The sequence below is a fragment of the Telopea speciosissima genome, chromosome 10 (assembly GCF_018873765.1).
Source record: "Telopea speciosissima isolate NSW1024214 ecotype Mountain lineage chromosome 10, Tspe_v1, whole genome shotgun sequence".
NCBI lineage: Eukaryota > Viridiplantae > Streptophyta > Magnoliopsida > Proteales > Proteaceae > Telopea > Telopea speciosissima.
In genome coordinates this window covers 60,459,230-60,478,148 of record NC_057925.1, presented here as the reverse complement: position 1 = coordinate 60,478,148, position 18,919 = coordinate 60,459,230, and the positions used below count along the sequence as shown (strand labels likewise).

The 18,919-nt window shown below is 40.7% G+C and overlaps 3 protein-coding genes across 3 annotated transcripts; all 3 read left to right on the top strand.

Annotated features, from left to right (window-relative positions):
• The first annotated feature begins 712 nt into the window (after nt 1-712).
• LOC122642122 (3-oxoacyl-[acyl-carrier-protein] reductase FabG-like) lies at nt 713-2,305 on the top strand. Its single transcript, XM_043835540.1, has 3 exons — nt 713-1,090; nt 1,666-1,895; nt 1,996-2,305. Exons 1-3 carry the CDS (start codon nt 727-729, stop codon nt 2,272-2,274), a joined length of 873 nt encoding a protein of 290 aa, XP_043691475.1. The 5' UTR covers nt 713-726; the 3' UTR covers nt 2,275-2,305.
• Nucleotides 2,306-4,722: 2,417 nt separating this feature from the next.
• Nucleotides 4,723-6,006, top strand: LOC122643841 (G-type lectin S-receptor-like serine/threonine-protein kinase RLK1). Its single transcript, XM_043837416.1, has 4 exons — nt 4,723-4,774; nt 4,887-4,976; nt 5,107-5,215; nt 5,326-6,006. The coding sequence occupies exons 1-4, from the start codon at nt 4,723-4,725 to the stop codon at nt 6,002-6,004; spliced, it is 930 nt and encodes a 309-aa protein (XP_043693351.1). The 3' UTR covers nt 6,005-6,006.
• Nucleotides 6,007-8,279: 2,273 nt separating this feature from the next.
• On the top strand, nt 8,280-10,856 carry LOC122643840 (G-type lectin S-receptor-like serine/threonine-protein kinase LECRK2). Its single transcript, XM_043837415.1, has one exon. It carries the CDS (start codon nt 8,280-8,282, stop codon nt 10,719-10,721), a length of 2,442 nt encoding a protein of 813 aa, XP_043693350.1. The 3' UTR covers nt 10,722-10,856.
• Nucleotides 10,857-18,919: the final 8,063 nt, after the last annotated feature.

The window sequence follows — 18,919 nt, the reverse complement described above, 5'->3', positions numbered from 1 at the left end:
GGGCTTAGAGCAGACTTGGGCGGGCTCGGGCTTGGGCTTGGGCTTGGGTTCGGGCTCGTGCCAAACTTTAACCTAATAGTATGGTAGAGAAAATTACCAAAACATGGTCCAATAAATGTAGATTCTCTTAGTGGTCCACGTAGTTGTTGGACTCCATATGTAGCCATAATCTGTGTCGTCATCACCAACTTGGTAGTTAGGTTCTGTAAAGACAAATTATAACATAGATAGCTTGGTAGGTGTAGAAGCTAGAAATAATGAACGTTACTGACATTTTTTCAAAAAAGAAAAGGACGTCGTAGTAGTATAAATTATTGGATAAAGTTTTCCGACCGTTCACCCACAATCCTAAGTTCATTTCTGTCTTCTTCCACCCCTCTTTGAATGGGATACGTGGGTGGAGGAAAATTCGGTCCATTATTATTAGTCTTTAATCTTAGTTGACGTGAGTCATGCATGGACAAACGAAGGTCATAGTCAAAAAACAATATTATTCCTTATTTTTATTATTTTTAAAAATTTATTTAATATAAAATTAATATAAGGTGTAAGATAAAAAAATATAGTATTTATATGATAAAATGACAAGATTTGCCATCACTGGAAAAATAATATATTAATTTAAAAAAGCCAAAAAGTAAAATTACTACTTAACACCCCAATTTGGTTACAATAAATATTCAGGTATACTGGTAGAGGGCCAATAGGATTTGAATCAAAGAAAGAATGGGGGATGAAGGAGAAGGAGGAGGAGAAGGAGGAGGAGAAGAGAGAAATATGGAGCAATGGAATAGGTTGGATGGGAACGTAGTGATGGTGACGGGGGCATCTTCGGGGCTGGGGCATGAGTTCTGCTTGAATCTTGCCATGGCAGGTTGCAATGTTATCGCCGCCGCTCGTAGAAAAGATCGATTAAAGTCTCTCTGTGACCAAATCAACCAAAAGTCGAATACTTCATCTGCAGAAATTAGAGCTGTTGCGGTAGAGCTCGACTTAAGCGCTGCAGAGGCTGTAATCGACGCGTCTGTGCAGATTGCCTGGGAAGCCTTTGGCCGGATCGATGCCTTAGTCAACTCCGCCGGCGTTAGAGGTAAACACCGCCTCTCTCTCTCTCTCTCTCGTGGATTCCTGGAGTTTGAGATGACCATGTGCGTGAGGACGTAATGTGTTCATGACAGGAAAGTCAATATGGGCTATGATGTGGGCCTAAGGCCCACAGATCCTCTCTATCACTTGAAAACATTGATTTAAATCATGGTATCGGGTTCGATACTGATACTGATATTGATATCGAATCGCCCGTGTAAGGTCGTATCAAATCTTTATTCTGATTATCGACTCAGTATCGGTATTAGGTGGCCGACATGATGCCGAGATTTAATTCCATGCTTGAAAGTAGAATATTGTTTTTCTTGAATGAGATATCATACCAAACTTTTAAAAAAATAATGGAAATAAAGATTCCCACACATCATCGTATATTGCTCTTTCCTCACCTAACCATGTGGGCCTCATTGACTACCGTGGCGGGAGTTGGAGGATCCAGCCCAACAAAACAGGGGTGTTTGTGTTACTATATATATATTTTTCAATTTATTGTGGTGTGTGGTGTGTGGTGTGTGGTGTGGTTAACATCTAATATCCATTTATGGATGGATTTAGTAGGTACTGTGAATTCCCCATTGGATTTGTCTGAAGAGGAATGGAATAGTACTATCAAAACTAACCTAACAGGTTCCTGGCTAGTAACAAAGGCTGTCGGCCGGCGTATTCGCAAAAATGGCCTGAAAGGATCAGTTGTATTTATTACATCTATCGGCGGAATCCAGCGTGGGGAGTTACCTGGAGGTACTGCCTATGTTGCATCGAAGGCTGGCCTAATTTCCATGACCAAGGTAAGTTACTTCTATTTCAAACCTAGATTGTAGTATTTGAGATCTGTTAGATTGAAAGGGCAAAAAGATGAATTTTTTTTTTATTTCTTGTTTTGGACAGATCATGGCAATAGAGTTAGGGCCACTCAAGATAAGAGTGAATGCAATAGCTCCTGGATTATTCAAGTCAGAAATCACACAAGGGCTTTTGCAGAAAGATTGGCTTAACAATGTGGCTTTAAGGACTGTACCTCTAAGAAAATTTGGCACAATTGATCCAGCATTGACATCACTTATTCGATTTTTGATCCATGAATCCTCCAGTTATGTCTCAGGCAATGTGTTTATTGTTGACTCAGGGAACACTTTACCTGGTTTTCCCATTTTCTCTTCCCTCTAGTACTGAGTTTCTCCCTCCCCTCCCTTTCTCTCTCAAAAACAAAAATAAATAAATAAATTTTATTGACTTGGTTCTTGATTCACTGATGTGGGATTATTCTTAACATTCCCTCGTATGTTGGAGGAGGACGGAGGCTACTTTTAATACTCTCTTCGCATGTAACACGGGGAAAGATAATGCAAGGGAGGACCGACAGAGGGCTCTGATACCAAGTGATACATAGGTTTAATAATAAATTGGACGGAAATGACTGGACAACCCGGTAGTTGTCAGACTCTAATCCAACCTTACATTTAACAATTCTCGCCCCAAACCTAACCCAAGAATTTAAACATAAAGATAATTCAGATTTGGGTTTGCTAATTAGGGCTTGGATTAAGAAGGAGGACTCTTAGGTAGCTTATGGTGATTAAAACCTAAATGTAGAAGAGAGGTCTGATTCAATTACATGATGGGAACACCAAGCACCACCACGAATCTTTATAGACTCTATCAGCTCACTTGTTGGGTATTAAAACCTTGGAAGAGGGTTCCCAAGATGCCAGTATGGAAGGGGGGGGGGGAACAATATGGCATGCACATAGGGCCCACATGATTAGAGCAGGATATAGAATTAGAAATATTAATAAATAACTCCATGTAATCAGTTATCCGGATATTATCTGATACGATTTGTTTACCAAGCTATACTGAGAATGGATCATCTGCACGTACCACTGGTGAACGTACATCTCAGAGTTAATCACATTTTAATTTTGTTTTTATTAAAACCTCTCCTCCTCTTGTAAATAACAAAAATAGAACAGATGGTTAGCTCTCACATGTACGTTCACCTGTACTGGGGAACCGAACTCAGCTATACTACCCTCGTTGGCAGAGATTTCATGAACGATGCAGTCAAAATAGTGGAGAATGAAAGAAGTAAAGTGTCCAAAACAAACAGACAGTATTATAAGGAATCACAAACTACGCATAGAAGACAGCAGACCACGTGGAAATGGGAATTGGGTCTGAGAGTAGAGTTGAAGTTAGAGTTAAAGCTGTTCAAAGTTAATTTAAGACTCGCAATCAACCACCACTCCCATTCCATACGTTGCATTAAAAGCTGGCCCACTTGACGGGGGAAGATTAATGGCATCTTTCTTTCTTTCTCTTCAACAATTTTTTAATCACCTTGACTTGTACACTATGTATGATCTGTGGTGAGTGAGTCCAGGCTTTCTTATTGTGATAATTAATGACTTTTATTGACCAGTTTAAAAAGTAAAACCCAAAGGCCCAAAATAAGGGTAAACATCAACAACTGAGAAAGAACCAATAGTGCAGAGCTCCTCGAGAAGAAAGAAACAATGGGTCAATCGACCTCGGCACCATTAGATTTAGCATCTTCCTCGTGTTGTTGAGCTTTCGGTCCCAAATTAAACCACTTTACACTTTTAGGTCCCCATTTGTTTGACGGATAAAAAGGGATGGGAAACTTGTGAGGGTGGATCCTATATGTCGTGGGTTGGGTTGACAAGAAAAAGAAAAGAAAGAAAAGGAAATGAAATATGCATTTTGTAGTAGAATGAGATTTAGTGGGGGAGAGAGGAAATAGCCATGGGGTGGGATTTCATGGGAAAAAAAAAGAAATAGGAAAAGAGGAGAGATAGGCTCAAAAATAATTTTTTCATGCATAATATCAAATTGATAGGACTTTGAAAATGAATACAATAGAAAAAAGAAGGCATACCATCTCCACAGACGGAAATAAATGCATCTAACGAGTTTATGAAAAATTTTTCACGTCATATAACCAAACTGTGACATTCATAATAATTTATTAGAAACAAGTACAAATTTTCCACTTGTTTTTTATCTTTTCCATTTTTATCAGTCAAACATAAAGAATTGAAGAAGATTTTAATTCCAAGGGCGAGTGATTTCTACTTGGCTTCCTTCTTCGTGTTTCCCGTCTCCTTGACTACCTACCAAACTTTCAAGGTAATTACGATAGTAAATTGAGAGAAACGAGACGGCGTGTCTCTCACCGAGTCAGCTCTGTTTTTAAATTGCTTTCATGTTCCCTTCGATGCTGCAGCAGAGTTACCCAAACAACTCATGCAATGTTTGTCAATCTTGGATTTCTTTTCTCCCTCTCGCTTCTTCTTCTTCTTCTTCCTCTTCACCCCATTTCTGTCTCATCTCAAATTTACAGTAATGTGAGCTTGGGAGAAGGGATTTGCGGAGTTAACAGCATTTGCAAGATTGTGCTAAATCGATCTGTTTGTGTTTGCCCAAATCAATATAAGTTGGTTGATCCAAACAATACATTGAGTGGCTGCAAACCTGACTTCATACTACAAGGATGCCATGAAAATTGATCAGATTGGCCTGATTCAGCTGACTATCAAAGGCTGACACCTTCTACTGAAGAAGAAGCAAAGATGCTTGCTTGCATGATTGTCGATGTGCAATTGCCAGCTTGAGAGACGGGAACTGTTGGAAGAAGAGCCTACCGGTTAGAAATGGAAGAACTGGGCATAAGAGTGATGTACTTGTGAAGTCTTTCCTCAAAGTCTTAAAAGGTGATAATTCCCAGAGAAATCCCCATCCTCCTTCAATTCCACTAGGTTATAATAATCTTGGTGGGTCAAATCCTAATGGAGAGGATCAGAAAGATAAAGCAGGTTTGTTCAGTGTTGTTGCAGCTGTGCTATTAGGTAATTTTTCTAGCTGCAATTTCTATGGGGGATTTTGGTGTACCATAAAAAACTAAAAGGAGAAAAGGTACCAAAAAAAAAACACCAAGCAGTTCTTTTGAAACAAATCTGCATTCTTTTACTTACAAAGACCTGGAGGAAGCTACAGATGGATTCAAGGAAGAGCTGGGAAGGGGAGCTTTTAGTGTTGTCTATAAAGGGGTCTTGGGTTTGGATTCTAAACTTGTAGCTGTAAAAAAGTTAGACAAAGTTGTACAAGAGGGAGATAAGGAGTTTAAGACTGAATTGAGAGCGATTAGCCAGAACCATCATAAGAATCTGGTCAAATTGGTTGGATTCTGTGAGGAAGGACAACACAGGCTCTTGAATTGGTCTACGAGTTCATGAGCAATGGCAGTTTAGCAAGCTTCCTTTTTGGATCTCCAAGGCCAGATTGGAACCAGCGAACCCAGATTGCATTCGGTATTGCAAGAGGGCTTATGTATTTGCATGAAGAGTGCAGTGTCCAGATCATCCACTGCGATATAAAGCCTCAAAACATACTTCTCGACGACTCTTATACAACAAGGATTTCTGACTTTGGATTGGCCAAGCTCTTGATGACTGATCAGAGTCGAACTAACACGGCCATTAGAGGGACCAAAGGCTATGTTTCACCTGAATGGTTCAGGCACATGCCTATCACAGTTAAGGTAGATGTGTATAGCTTTGGTGTCATGTTAATGGAGATCATCTGTTGTCGGAAAAGTGTTGAACTAGAAATGGGTGGTGATGACGAGAGAGCAATTCTGACCGATTGGGTTTATGATTGCTGTCGAGAAGGAAGGCTAGATGCTCTGGTGGAAAATGATATGGAAGCAATGAATGATATTGGAAGGCTAGAGAGGCTATTGAAGGTAGCAATTTGGTGTATTCAAGAAGAGCCATCACTGAGTGAGACCCACTATGAGGAAGGTTGTACAGATGCTGGAAGGAATTGTTCAAGTTTCTATGCCGCCACACCCTTATCTTTTCATCTCAGTTGTTGAAACTTAAAAAACAATTCTCTTTTCTCTATCCAATAAGTAATGTCACAGAACTCCTCTTTATGTGCTTAATCACTTATGTAGCATTTATTGTATGACTCTGTTATTTAGATATCTATTTTGTAACCAAGTTTATCTTAGTTTTGAGACTACAACCCAATATATACCATACTTTTTGTGAGTTTTAACTTTGTATCCCAAGGAGAGGATTGAGCTTTAACATTTTAGGGCTTCTTACAGTGTAGAAGTTATTCTTTCAATTTCTTTTATTTCTCATGACACAGGCAACTTCATTGAAAGAATCAGGGGAAACAGGGGAAACTAACTAATGCAATTTTTTTGAAAAAATGTTGTATGCTTGAATCTTACAAGTCTCAAGAAATCCTTCAACATTGCTAGTTAGATTACCATTAATTAAGGTCTTCATCTGCAAGTATAGGATCATCAAATAAGTCCAGAGGAGACTTTAAAAATATGCCATTGGATCCCTGAATTTGATTAAGAGGTTTGGTGTTGTGTTAATATAGAGCCTTGTCTACTTTCACTAGTTCATCTTGAAAAGATAATTACTTATTTTAGTTACACTTGGCATGTCAAGCGTTCACACTTCCCTGCCACATGGATGTAGGGTGGGCCATATGATGGAGGACCTCCTTGCCACATGGCATAAAGGACCCACACCAATCTTACTGCTCAAATTCCGGCTAATTGTAATTTTCTTAATTTTATGGGAGGTTTTTTCCCTATACTTATTTGAGATCGAAATTTGACCAATGAAATGACTGTGGATCTTTTATACCTGTGATATGGAATGGAAGTGTGACCTTGTGACAAACTAAATATGATCACCAATGGTTTTTTTTTTCTTAATCCCGATTATTCACTGGGACCCGGGCCAGCCCCTAATCTCACATCCCGATTCTCAAAAAACAAAATACAACTTATTTCCTTAACACAAGAAAACCCATCGGGTCTTGTCGAATAATTCGCTGCAAGCTCCGAGATAACTGAGATTCTCCATAACACACCAAATTTGATCACCAATGTTGTCAAACATGAACTTTGAAGTTATTACTCATAAGATCACACTATACGGTACTGACGGTTGTTCCCATTGCCTGGAATTGAACATCAAACCCAGTTGCGCTGGAATCGAATCAAACCCACATGCGGAAACCACCAAGGACCCCTTCTCCACGGCCTTGTCGTGGTACAGTAACTTGGTTTCTCTTTGGGCTTGGGAGTGAGCTTTTGCTTTGAGTGTTTGTGTGCTTAGTCCTGTGTGGATTGTTCTCATTTGGGCTTGGGGTTAGGCAGGAATATCCCCCCTTTGTATTAAAATCTCAGGGGCTGTCTTGGGTCTCAGGTAATATTCAGGTAAAAAAAAACAAACTTGGCTAAAACCACCACTTAGATCATGTGAAAGGTAAAGTTGTCATTTGAATTTTATTTCCCTTAGAATTATTTGGCTGTCCTTGAGACCTCTCCCGTGATCATTGAAGCACCGAAAGCCCAACAAAGTCATAGTTTTCACACTTAAAAGCATCTGATCTGATTGCTGTGTGAGAATAAAAGAGAAAATGAGACAAAGAGTTTGATTTTACATTCCTACCTTTTCTCCATGCCAACTCAATCTATTTAATATTTAAACTATGATTTCAAAACAATTTTAAAATCTAATTCTACCCTTCAAATTAATACTCTTTTGAAATAATAAAAAAAAAAGATTTCAAACAAATGCCAAATGCACTAATAGAGGTCACTCCTAATTAAAAAAAAAGAGATAATGATTTAAAGAAAAAAAAATAAAATTAGAACAATAAAAAATAAGATATAATTCCTACCATACTTTCAAGGTAATTACTCGATAGTAGATTTAGAGAAACGTGAGACACAAAAGGGCGTGTCTCTCACTCTCACTTATTGTAGGATTTTTACCCTCTCCAATTCTATAATCTGACAGTTCCTGGCAGTTCTACCTTCACTGTGCGATACGCGCGTGGCATAAAAAAATCGTGTGGTGGAGATTGCTTTGCACCATTTCATCAAACTCACAATTATTTTATGCCACATGTCGCACAGTAAAAATAGAACTGCCAGATTAAAGAACTGGAGAGGATAAAAATTCCAACTGATTCTTTTGTTTTTGTTTTTTTACTCTAAGTTCTTATGATTCTTATTTATTTTATAAAAGCTGCTCTCAGCTCAGTTTTTTTAATTGCTTTCATGTTTCCCTTCGTCTCGCTAGTTACCCAAACATCTCATCTCATCTCATGCAATGTTTGTCAATCTTGGTTTACTTTTCTCCCTCTCGCTTCTTCTTCTTCTTCTTCTTCCTTTTCACCCCCTTTCTGTCTCATCTCAAATTTACAGTAATGTGAGCTTGGGAGAATCTCTCTCTGCCGGGGGTAGAATCTCTTCATGGCTTTCTCCTTCAGGTGAATTTGCGTTTGGGTTCCAAGCTATCAACAATCCGGATGATGCCTTCTTGCTTGCCATCTGGTATGAGAAAATACTTGAGAAGACTATAGTTTGGTATGCAAATGGAGATAAACCAGCACCTAGAGGGTCAAAAGTTCAGCTTACCATTAATGGTGGCCTAGAGCTTAACAACCCTCAAGGAGAAGAAATATGGAGGGCTCAATCCATTCTTGGTGTCGTCACCTATGCTGCAATGCTTGACACTGGCAACTTTGTGCTTGTGGATAGCAACTCTGTTCATATATGGGAGAGCTTCAAAAACCCAAGTGACACCATTCTCCCTACCCAGATATTAGAACTGGGTAGCATGCTTTCTTCTCGACAACCAACCAATTACTCCAAAGGAAGGTTCCAGCTCCGCCTGCTTACTGATGGTAATCTCGTTATGAATACTGTAGCATTACCAACAAATTATGCTTATGCGTCTTATTATGTACGCAACACTTCTGGTTCTGGTTATCAAATTGTCTTCGATGAGAGTACAGCTACCATTCATATTCAAAGCAGAAATGGAATCACATCATGGGACCTCACAAATGGGAGCATACCTTCGACCAAAACCCATTACCACAGAGCAACCATTGATTTTAATGGTGTTTTCACGCAATATACTCGTCCAAAGTCCTCTTCGAACAGCAGCAATGGCTATGAAAGTTGGTCCATCATCTGGTCTATTCCTGCTGACATATGTTCTTCTAGTAGTCCAAATGTGGGCGAAGGGACTTGCGGTTATAATGGAATCTGCAAGCTTGTGCAAAATCGACCTGTTTGTGAATGCCCAACTCAATATAAGTTGATTGATCCAAACAATACATTGAGTGGCTGCAAACCTGACTTCATACAACAAGGATGCTATGAAAATGGATCAGGAGAATCCCCTGAGATTTTGTATAGGATGGACGAGTTGCTTAACACAGATTGGCCGAATTCAGCAGACTATCAAACGTTGACACCTTATACTGAAGCAGAGTGCCAATACTCTTGCTTGTATGATTGTCAATGTGCCATGGCCGCCTTCAATTATGAGCACTGTTGGAAGAAGGGCCTACCGGTTAGAAATGGGAGACAGAACAGTGATAACAGGGCGAAGGTTCTCCTCAAAGTCTCAGCAGGTAATCCTCCTTTAGTTCCAGTAAATCCTGGGTCAAATCCTGATGGAAAGGAGAAAGATCAAGGTTTGTTCAGTGTTGTTGCAGCTGTGCTATTAGGTAGCTCGATATTTTTCAATTTAATTTTTCTAGCTGCAATTTTTATGGGGGTTTTGATGCATTATAAAAAACTAAAAGAAGACAAGGTACCAAAACCAACTTCTTTTGAAACAAATCTGCATTCTTTTACTTACAAAGACCTGGAGGAAGCTACAGATGGATTCAAGGAAGAGCTGGGAAGGGGAGCTTTTGGTGTTGTCTATAAAGGGGTTTTGGGTTTGGATTCTAAACTTGTAGCTGTAAAAAAGTTAGACAAAGTTGTACAAGAGGGAGATAAGGAGTTTAAGACTGAATTGAGAGCGATTGGCCAGACCCATCATAAGAATCTGGTCAAATTGGTTGGATTTTGTGAGGAAGGACAGCACAGGCTCCTGGTCTATGAGTTCATGAGCAATGGCAGTTTAGCAAGCTTCCTTTTTGGATCTCCAAGGCCAGATTGGAACCAAAGAACCCAGATTGCATTCGGTATTGCAAGAGGTCTTATGTATTTGCATGAAGACTGTAGCATCCCGATCATCCACTGCGATATAAAGCCTCAAAACATACTTCTCGATGACTGTTATACAGCAAGGATTTCTGACTTTGGATTGGCCAAGCTTTTGATGAATGATCAGAGTCGAACTCGCACAGCCATTAGAGGGACCAAAGGCTATGTTGCACCTGAGTGGTTCAGGCACATGCCTATCACAGTTAAGGTAGATGTGTATAGCTTTGGTGTCATGTTAATGGAGATCATCTGTTGTCGGAAAAGTGTTGAACTGGAAATGGGTGATGATGAGAGAGCAATTCTGACTGATTGGGCCGATGATTGCTATCGAGAAGGAAGGCTAGATGCTCTGGTGGAGAATGATATGGAAGCAATGAATGATATAGGAAAGCTAGAGAGGCTATTGAAGGTAGCAATTTGGTGTATCCAAGAAGAGCCGTCACTAAGACCCACATTGAAGAAGGTTGTACCGATGCTGGAAGGAATTGTTGAAGGTTCTATTCCCCCACACCCTTATCTTTTCATCTCAGCTGTTGGAACTTAAAACAATTCTCTTTTTCTTCATCCAAGTAATGTCTCACAACTCCTCTTAATTTCGTTGCTTCATCATTTATGTAGCATTTATTGTATTAGTTTGTAATTTTGATATCTATTTTGTAATCAAGTTTATCTTAGTATTAGCATTTATTGTATTAGTTTGTAATTTTTGTGAGTTTTTCTCAAAAAACTTGTCAACCTTTATACTCTATTCCGAAAGCTTAAAGAGAGTTTGTTCTTCTCTTTATTGATCTTCATTCCCTCTTTCAGTGGCATGAGAGTTGCGATCAGAAAAAAGATAAAACAAGAAGAAGATATAAGTTAATGGAGAGAAATAACAAAATTAAACTAGTAAGAACACGAGAAGGAGAAGTAATTACTTATGGAATCATCTACAGATCTACGAAGAGTTTTCACGGAAACAGCAAAGGAAAAACAGGGGCTTGGGTAGTGTGGCAAAGGGTGGGGCGGTGGTTGGGAGGAAGAAGGGATTGGGGGCGGTGGTGTTCATGGCGACGAAGAAGAAAGGGCAGCAGGCAGCTGATGTGGGTCCCACCATATTGGTGACCTTTTAAATCAAATTCTTTTTTTATGCGAATATTATATATGTTTGATTCAAAATTTACCTCATTTTAGTTTTTAATTATTAAATTAATGTTTACTTTAGATCCAGTGATAGTTACCAAAATATCCTAATCCAATGGTTTTAAAAGCGATTGCGTGGAATATACACTACACATGCAACCAAATAGAGTTCTTACTCCCACCAACCAATTATGAATTGTAAAGACCAATAACAAAACAAACGCGCACAGGCCGATTCGATCAAAGATCTACTTTGGTTCGAGATTGCCAATATAGAAACCCTAAACAAAAAGTATTACATTTAACTTCCCAATCTTGAAATCATAACCAAACCATTTTAATTTGATTCTACATAAGTCACTCTAATGACTCACTCGGTTGTGACTCGAAATAAGATGTTGTATCAAACTCTAGAATTAGTTTATAAATCTGAGAACTTAGCAATACAATCCCAACAATCCTAAAATTTGTCGTTCCAGACTATTTGAAATCGAGATCATTCACGGCTAATTCTGATTTGAATTAGCAAATTTGTCCCAGGATTTAAAACTCAAAATCGGAGATCGAATCAGAATCAATCAGATTTGGTCCCAAAGACCCTATATTCGGCCTCAAATCTTAAAAGTCCAATGATAAGTCCCTGAAACCCTAGAATTGACAGTTCTAAAACGACTAAAATTAGGATCGGTCAAAGCCAATTCTGATTTGAATCAACCGATTTGACCAAGGATTTTAAACTCATAATCGGAGATTGAATCGGTCCCTGTCGATGGGATCCTTGGTCGAGTCGGTTGATTCAGGTTGGAATTAGTTGTGACCGTTCCTGATTCTGATACATGATTTGATAATTGATTCCAAGTTTAAAATCTTTGGTCAAATTGGTTGACTTGGATTGGAATTGGCCATGAATCCCGATTCCGATAGTTCTAGAAAGGCTAAGTCTAGGGTTTTTGAGACTCGATCATTAGGTTAGCATATTTGAGGGTTGATTCTAGGGTTTTTGGATCGATTCGTTCCGGACTGAAATCGGTAGAGACCGATTCAATATGCAATTCCGAGTTTAAAATCCTAGATCGAATCAACTGTGATCAATCCATATTCTGGCCACTTTGGAATGGCCGATTCGTGGGTTTTTGAGACTGGATCGTTGGGTTTCACATTCCACTGTATTCCAACTTGATTTCATTGTTCTGCCCATTGACTTGTTATTGAGATTTTCCTTCTTTTTTTTTTTTTTTTGCAAAAGGGAGTTTCGAAATGACATCTCTATAAGTGTATTTAGAACTTGACACATTCTTTTAAATGCTCTTTTGACTTATTTTTAAAGTTCTTTAAAATAGAGGTATAAAAAGATTTTCAAAAATTATTTGAAAGTAATATATAATTATGCCATTATTAAAAAGTGTCATTGTTATGCACATTTTTGAAATATACATATGAAATGATACAATTATTAGTAAGGTAAACGGATCGAATTCGATACGGATATGGTAATATTTGTATCTGAATTCGTTTGACAAATGTATTATCTTAATTTGATTAGTTCTTTGTCAAATATATACAAATTGAGATCAAATTCAAATTTGTTTTGTATCCGATTCGATTTGTTTACCAAGCTATACTATTACTACCCTCATCGGCCAAGATTCCATGAACGATGCAATCAAAATAGTGGAAAATGAAAGAAGTAAAGTGGCCAAAACATATGGGCAAGAGATCTCTACTTGGTCGCATGGTCTCTACACAAGCGTCGGGGCCAAAGGGTGAGCATGTCTGAGTATCTACCCAGGGGGCAGAGGTGTCATCTCACGGTGCCTTGTGAGAGGGCGTAGGAAACACCACCAAGTAGAAAGATAGCAAACGCAGACCATGTGAAAATGGGAATTGGGTATGGGAGTAGACCGATCGACTAGATTACATGTGAACCCTAAAATTCAAGTTGAAGCTGTTCAAAGATAATTTAAGAGTCAAAATCAACCACCATTCCATTCCATACGTTGCGTTAAAAGCTAGCCCATTTGAAGGGAAGATTAATTGCGTCTTTCTTTCTCTTCATTTTTTGCTAAAGGTCAGCAATTTGTATTAATGAATATAATGTAAGATATGTACAGTGACTGGAACTAAATGCAAAACATCACCCTATGTGAATTTGTAATGTGATCTTCCTTGAGCTTCCCAGCTCACCACCTGTACAATGAAACTTGGAGCCGAATCCCAACTTAGAGATGTCCTTCCCTTTGCCGCATGGTTCGCTAGAGTGTCTGCTGTCGAATTAGCTTCACGGAAGCAATGAGTGATTCTCCATTGAACTGCTTCAAGGTAGGTTAAGACATTCCACCATTCTTGCATGAATCGCCATGGGAACGATCTATTCAGGACCACTGAAACCAGTGCTGCTGAATCACTTTCAATCCACAATTTATCAATGTTTAGGTCTTGAGCGTGCTTAACTCCAGTGAAGAAGGCCCCCAATTCTGCCATGTAGTTGGTCCCCAGTCCCATAAAAACTGCAAAACATCTTACAATACTCTGCTGGTCTCTAAAGATGCCTCCTGCTCCTATCAGTCCTGGCCTGGGTTACCCAAAGATGACCCGTCAATATTTAGTTTCCACCACCCTGGGGGGGGGGGGGGATGCCTCCAAAACACCTCAATGATCTTCCTTGCAGGGGTCCTGGAGATTACACACTGCAGTCGTTTGGCTAATACAAGCTCAACGATCGAGTTAATAATGACCCCCTGCAATCGAGTACAATACTTGACCTCTCTAAAACACATCTTTGTAACCTGTGATGGAGTTCTTCTGTGGTTATCGTATCGACGCCTGTTGCGTTCCATCCAGATTTGTTGGCTTACAATAATGAGGAGAGTCTTCCATACTTTCGGTAGGGGAACAATGCTGGCCTTTCTTCGCCACCATGAGAATAGTAACTCCATTGATGGGAATCCGCTCCAAGTAATATTAAACAGAAATGAAACTTCTCTCTATATATGGCTTGAAAAAGCACAATCAATGAATAGATGTTGGCTCATTTCACATGCCTGAAAGCACAACTCACATCTGGATACCAGCGGTATCTTCCTACCAATTATTTTATTGTCTGTAGGCAGTGCATCATATGCCAACCTCCATCCAAAAACTGAGGCTCGAGGATGCAAATCCCTATTCCAGACCATCCCATACCAAACAGGCTTAGGCGTCTTCCTTCTGAGTTCCTCCTAAGCCGCCTTTACCGTGAATTTCCCATTTACAGAATGAGCCCAATATCGCATGTCCGCCCTATCCGAAGGCTTAATATTCAGATTTTGGATTTTGTTGAAAATGCTTTAAGACCATTATCACCTATTGCCGACAGAGATAATTGATTATCCTCCACAAAATCTAAGATTTTTGCTTCTAAGGAGCGAGTAATCACCCTGGGCTGCAGCAAGTCCGCTATGTTTTGCTCCTCAATCCATTTGTCATACCAAAAATTGATTGAGTTTCCATCTCCTACCACCCATCGCTCTGCTGATTTAATAAAGTCCCACACTTTCCGAATGCCTGGCAGAAACGTAGACGTCCCTGTTGGTTGTTTTAATTTCCCATCTTTCCTCACAAACCTCCCCCTCAGAAAACTTGTAAAAGCCGAATTGTCTGAATTTATTGTCCACGCCAGCTTTGCGATCAGTGGCAGGTTTAGGTCCCGCAGCAGTCTAATACCAAGCCCACCCTCATCTTTCAGCTTACACAAGTTGTCCCAATGCACCGTGATCGCCTTGGAGCGGTATAGTTCTCCTGACCATATGAAATTGCGTATCCATCTTTCCATCACCTCTATCGCACTCACAAGCCAAAGATAAACAGAGAAGTTATGCACTGGAATGCTGCCCATCACTGACCATACAAGCTCTATGCGTCCTGCCATCGAAAGCAGTCGTCGCTTCCACGCTGCTAGGCGCTTCTTGAACTGGTCCATGAGAGGAAGAATTAAATCTCGCTGCACTCTGCCTCTTTTAAAGATCACTCCCAAATATTTTGTTGGGAATGAGCACACTGAAATTTGCAACACTGACTGTATCCGTTGTTTCCTTGTGCTTGTAATGCGCCCCATGAACACCTTGCTTTTCACAAGATTTACCACTTGGCCTAAATATCGTCCATAAGCCTCCAAGAACAGCCTGACTCATTTCACGCTTGCAATTTCTGCCTTCATAAAAATAAATAAGTCATCGGCATAAAGTAGATGTGAGGGAGTAGATACCTGTCTAGGACCGTTCAACAGTTTAAGCCATCCTCTGTCTCACATCACATTGAGACCTCTACATAAAATTTCCTCAGATAATATAAATAAGAGAGGAGATAGCGGATCACCCTATCGCAAGCCCCTTTCCATGCCAAATAACCCTTTCGGTCCACCATTAATCAAGATTGATATTCTAGTGGATTGTAGAATCTGATGCACCCAGTGAATCCAGCGTTGATCAAAACCAAACGCGCCCATAACATCAAACAGAAACCTCCATTCAAGAGTGTCAAAAGCCTTTTGGATGTCTAACTTCATTCCCAATCCTCCCCCCCTGCATTTAATCTCCATCATATTTGTAAGTTCAGAGGCCACACCAATATTTTCAATAATCACCTTGCCCTTCTGGAACGCGCCTTGTTCAGGAGAGATCAGCTTATACAGTATTGAAGATAGTCTAATTGCCATAATTTTCGGGAAGACTTTAAAGAAAAAATTCCCAAGGCAAAGTGGGCAAAATTGCCCCACTCTGTTCTCTCCATCGACCTTAGGAATCAAGCACATGAAATTACAATTCACCCCTTTTGTGACCACTCCCTCCTTGAAGAAACTCTGTACTCCTCTGCACACATCCCTGCCAATCAAATCCCAGCAAGTCCTAAAGAAAGTACCTGGGAACCCATCTGGACCTGGGGCACTGTTGGGATCCAAGTCGAACACCGCCGCTTTGATCTCCTTATGCAATGGAATCTTAGAGAGCATTGCATTATCCAAATCTGAGATAATATTAGGAATGGTTGAAAATAAATCTGGCTCACTCGATGCAGCTTCCATTTTAAAAAAATTCTCAAAATGGAACACTATGTGATCACCAATCTCTCTGGCGTCTTCTAGACTCGTTCCATCATCCCTTACTATCTCCCTAATAGTGCTTCGAACTCGCCTTGACTTCGTGGAGGCATGGAAATATCTCGTGCATCTATCTCCCAGTTTAAGCCACTTATTTCTCGCCTTCTCACTCCATAATTTCTCCTACAGGTCAATAGTGTTGTTATACTCAATTCTGGCTTGCAACTCACTATCAAACAAGTCTTCAAAAAATCCTTCCAAGTCAATTTGCTCTTGAAGAGCTTCGATGCAATTTTTGGTGCGAAGAACTTCATGATCTATTTGCAGAAACACCCCTTTAGCCCAAACTCTCAGCGGGCCTTTGAGCCTCTTTAATTTTTGAGCTACTACATAAAGAGGGGTACCTGAAATAGGTGCATTCCAAGAGTTTCTCACCACAGTGCAGAACTCCTCATGCTCAGCCCAAAATCTTTGCATGCGAAATGAGGCATTGGAAGGCCGAGGTGGCATCTCACTAAAGACTAATAGGGGAGAATGGTCAGACGACCCTTGCACTAGGACCCTTTGTACGCAACCCACATAGTGTTGCCACCAAGCATCATTACAAAAGCTGCGGTCAAGAATTGCTTGGACGTTCCCTACTCGTCTGTTATTGGTCCAAGTGGACTTGTTACCCATAGAAGGGATCGGAATTAAAGAAGCCATATCAACCATCGCAGCAAATTCCTCTGCCAAACCCAAATTAAACCTGCCAGGCCCTCTTTTGTCTGACGCATAAAGGTAGGCGTTGAAGTCACCAACTACTAACCAAGGGCAATTCATCCCTGCTAGAGACACCAGATCTTCCCACAATTGCCTGCGCATCGCTCGCAAGCAACTGGCATGGACCACTGAGATCACACTCTTAACTCTGTTAATTTCCACTTGTAGGGTGATTTGCTGTCCAGATTCCAATATTACACTCGGTTTAGCCAGCCCTTCCTTCCATAGGAACCATATGTTGGGGCAGCCCTCCCTGCGTGAATTTGTCAATACGTCGGTCTGCATTCCTAACGAAGAGAGGAACCTCCTTGGACACCCAATTACCTCAATTTTTGGCTCCACAATGCATAAAAAATCTGGCTTGTGTTCACTCACAATCTGTCGCACATGTGCTTTTGCTCTTGGGTTTCCAACCCCTCTAATGTTCTAAAAGAGGAACCTCATTATCACTGAGAACCATTTTGTGAGAGGCGCATATCAGATGCGCCCTGCTGCTGAGCCCTCAACCTGCTAGTGACTGCTCCAATCTCTTCATTATGTTTGCCTCTATGCCGGGTTCCATCGATAATATTGCCTTGTTCAATGTGCTTCTCTCTTGAGATTTTGCGCCTTGTAACTTCGGTGAATGGAGCTCTGCTTGCTTCCTCCTCCTCTTGGATCGACCCGTTATGCATCACCACAGCTGTCCTATCCCCATCTCTGCTGGTAACCGAGATAGGAGAGCCTTCATTCACTACGACACAAGGTGGGAGAGCTTGGATCAGATTAGTGGCATTTAAAAAAGTCCCATTCTCAATCACATGCTCCACGTCAGCATCATCATCTAAATTATCTAAGTTATGGTTAGATGATCCCTCTAACTCAACACGTGGAGAAGAGTCCTTGTATGGCTCCTGTTGTAGCGTAATAGCAATTTGGTTAACATTAGGACTCTCATGCAGAACCCAGTCCCTATTGGACTCTCCCTCCTTCTCAGCCTCCGGGGCCGTACCAGCCCCTGTCGGAGCAGGCTTGACCCTCCACCTCTGCTTTCGATGGAGTAGAGGGCCATTAGAGTCAATGTAGGTGGCTCCTGGGATCTCTGTTGCTGTATCCTGCACCTTCTCTCCTATAGTACACGCATCCATCCGATGCCCATATCTTCGACATATCGCACACTGAGCCAGTGGGTCTTCATAGATCACTTCCTGCTTAAACACATACATCTCGCTTGAACCCTCTTGTTCGCGTTCCACATAGACCTCCTCTACTCGAGGGAAAGAGTCATCCACATCAACGCAAACTCTCGCAAAGTGCCCATAGTGCGACTCCTTCGTTCTTCTATCAATGGCAATGGGCCTACCTACTGCCTTCGCAATGGATAGCAGAATCCCTTCGTGCCAGTATTCTTGAGGCAGGTTAGGAAGGCGGATCCAAGTTAATCTATGTGTGATAGATTACTCCTCTACCATGAAATCTTTCTTCCATTGCTGGAATCTTAGCACTTGGCTGTCAACGCGAATAGGACTTCGATGCCAGACCATCATCATGTCCTCTTCATTAAGGAACCTAAAAAGGATGAATCCCTTCCCTAGAGATTTCAGATAGACCCCCTCCTTCAACCCCCAGAATTGTGCAGCCTCTCGTACTCTATCCATGGAGGTGAAATGAAAGTTCATCCTTCCTAAAAGGGAGAACCTCAGTTTGCCCAATTGATCGATGTACGCCGCTTGTGGGATCTTAATCCGAGTTAAGGATCCATCTCTGATAGGTGATGGTAGGCTCTCAATCGGCGACAGAGAGGG

What these genes read in the sequence shown, in the direction of transcription:
- LOC122642122 (XM_043835540.1), top strand. Translation starts at nt 727, where the DNA reads ATGGGGGATGAAGGAGAAGGAGGAGGAGAAGGAGGAGGAGAAGAGAGA. An exon ending in CAACTCCGCCGGCGTTAGAG is followed by an intron (nt 1,091 to 1,665) that starts GTAAACACCGCC and finishes TGGATTTAGTAG; the next exon opens with GTACTGTGAATTCCCCATTG. An exon ending in GCCTAATTTCCATGACCAAG is followed by an intron (nt 1,896 to 1,995) that starts GTAAGTTACTTC and finishes TGTTTTGGACAG; the next exon opens with ATCATGGCAATAGAGTTAGG.
- LOC122643840 (XM_043837415.1), top strand. Translation starts at nt 8,280, where the DNA reads ATGTTTGTCAATCTTGGTTTACTTTTCTCCCTCTCGCTTCTTCTTCTT.
- LOC122643841 (XM_043837416.1), top strand. Translation starts at nt 4,723, where the DNA reads ATGTGCAATTGCCAGCTTGAGAGACGGGAACTGTTGGAAGAAGAGCCT. An exon ending in TGTTGCAGCTGTGCTATTAG is followed by an intron (nt 4,977 to 5,106) that starts GTAATTTTTCTA and finishes TTACTTACAAAG; the next exon opens with ACCTGGAGGAAGCTACAGAT. An exon ending in AAACTTGTAGCTGTAAAAAA is followed by an intron (nt 5,216 to 5,325) that starts GTTAGACAAAGT and finishes TCTGTGAGGAAG; the next exon opens with GACAACACAGGCTCTTGAAT.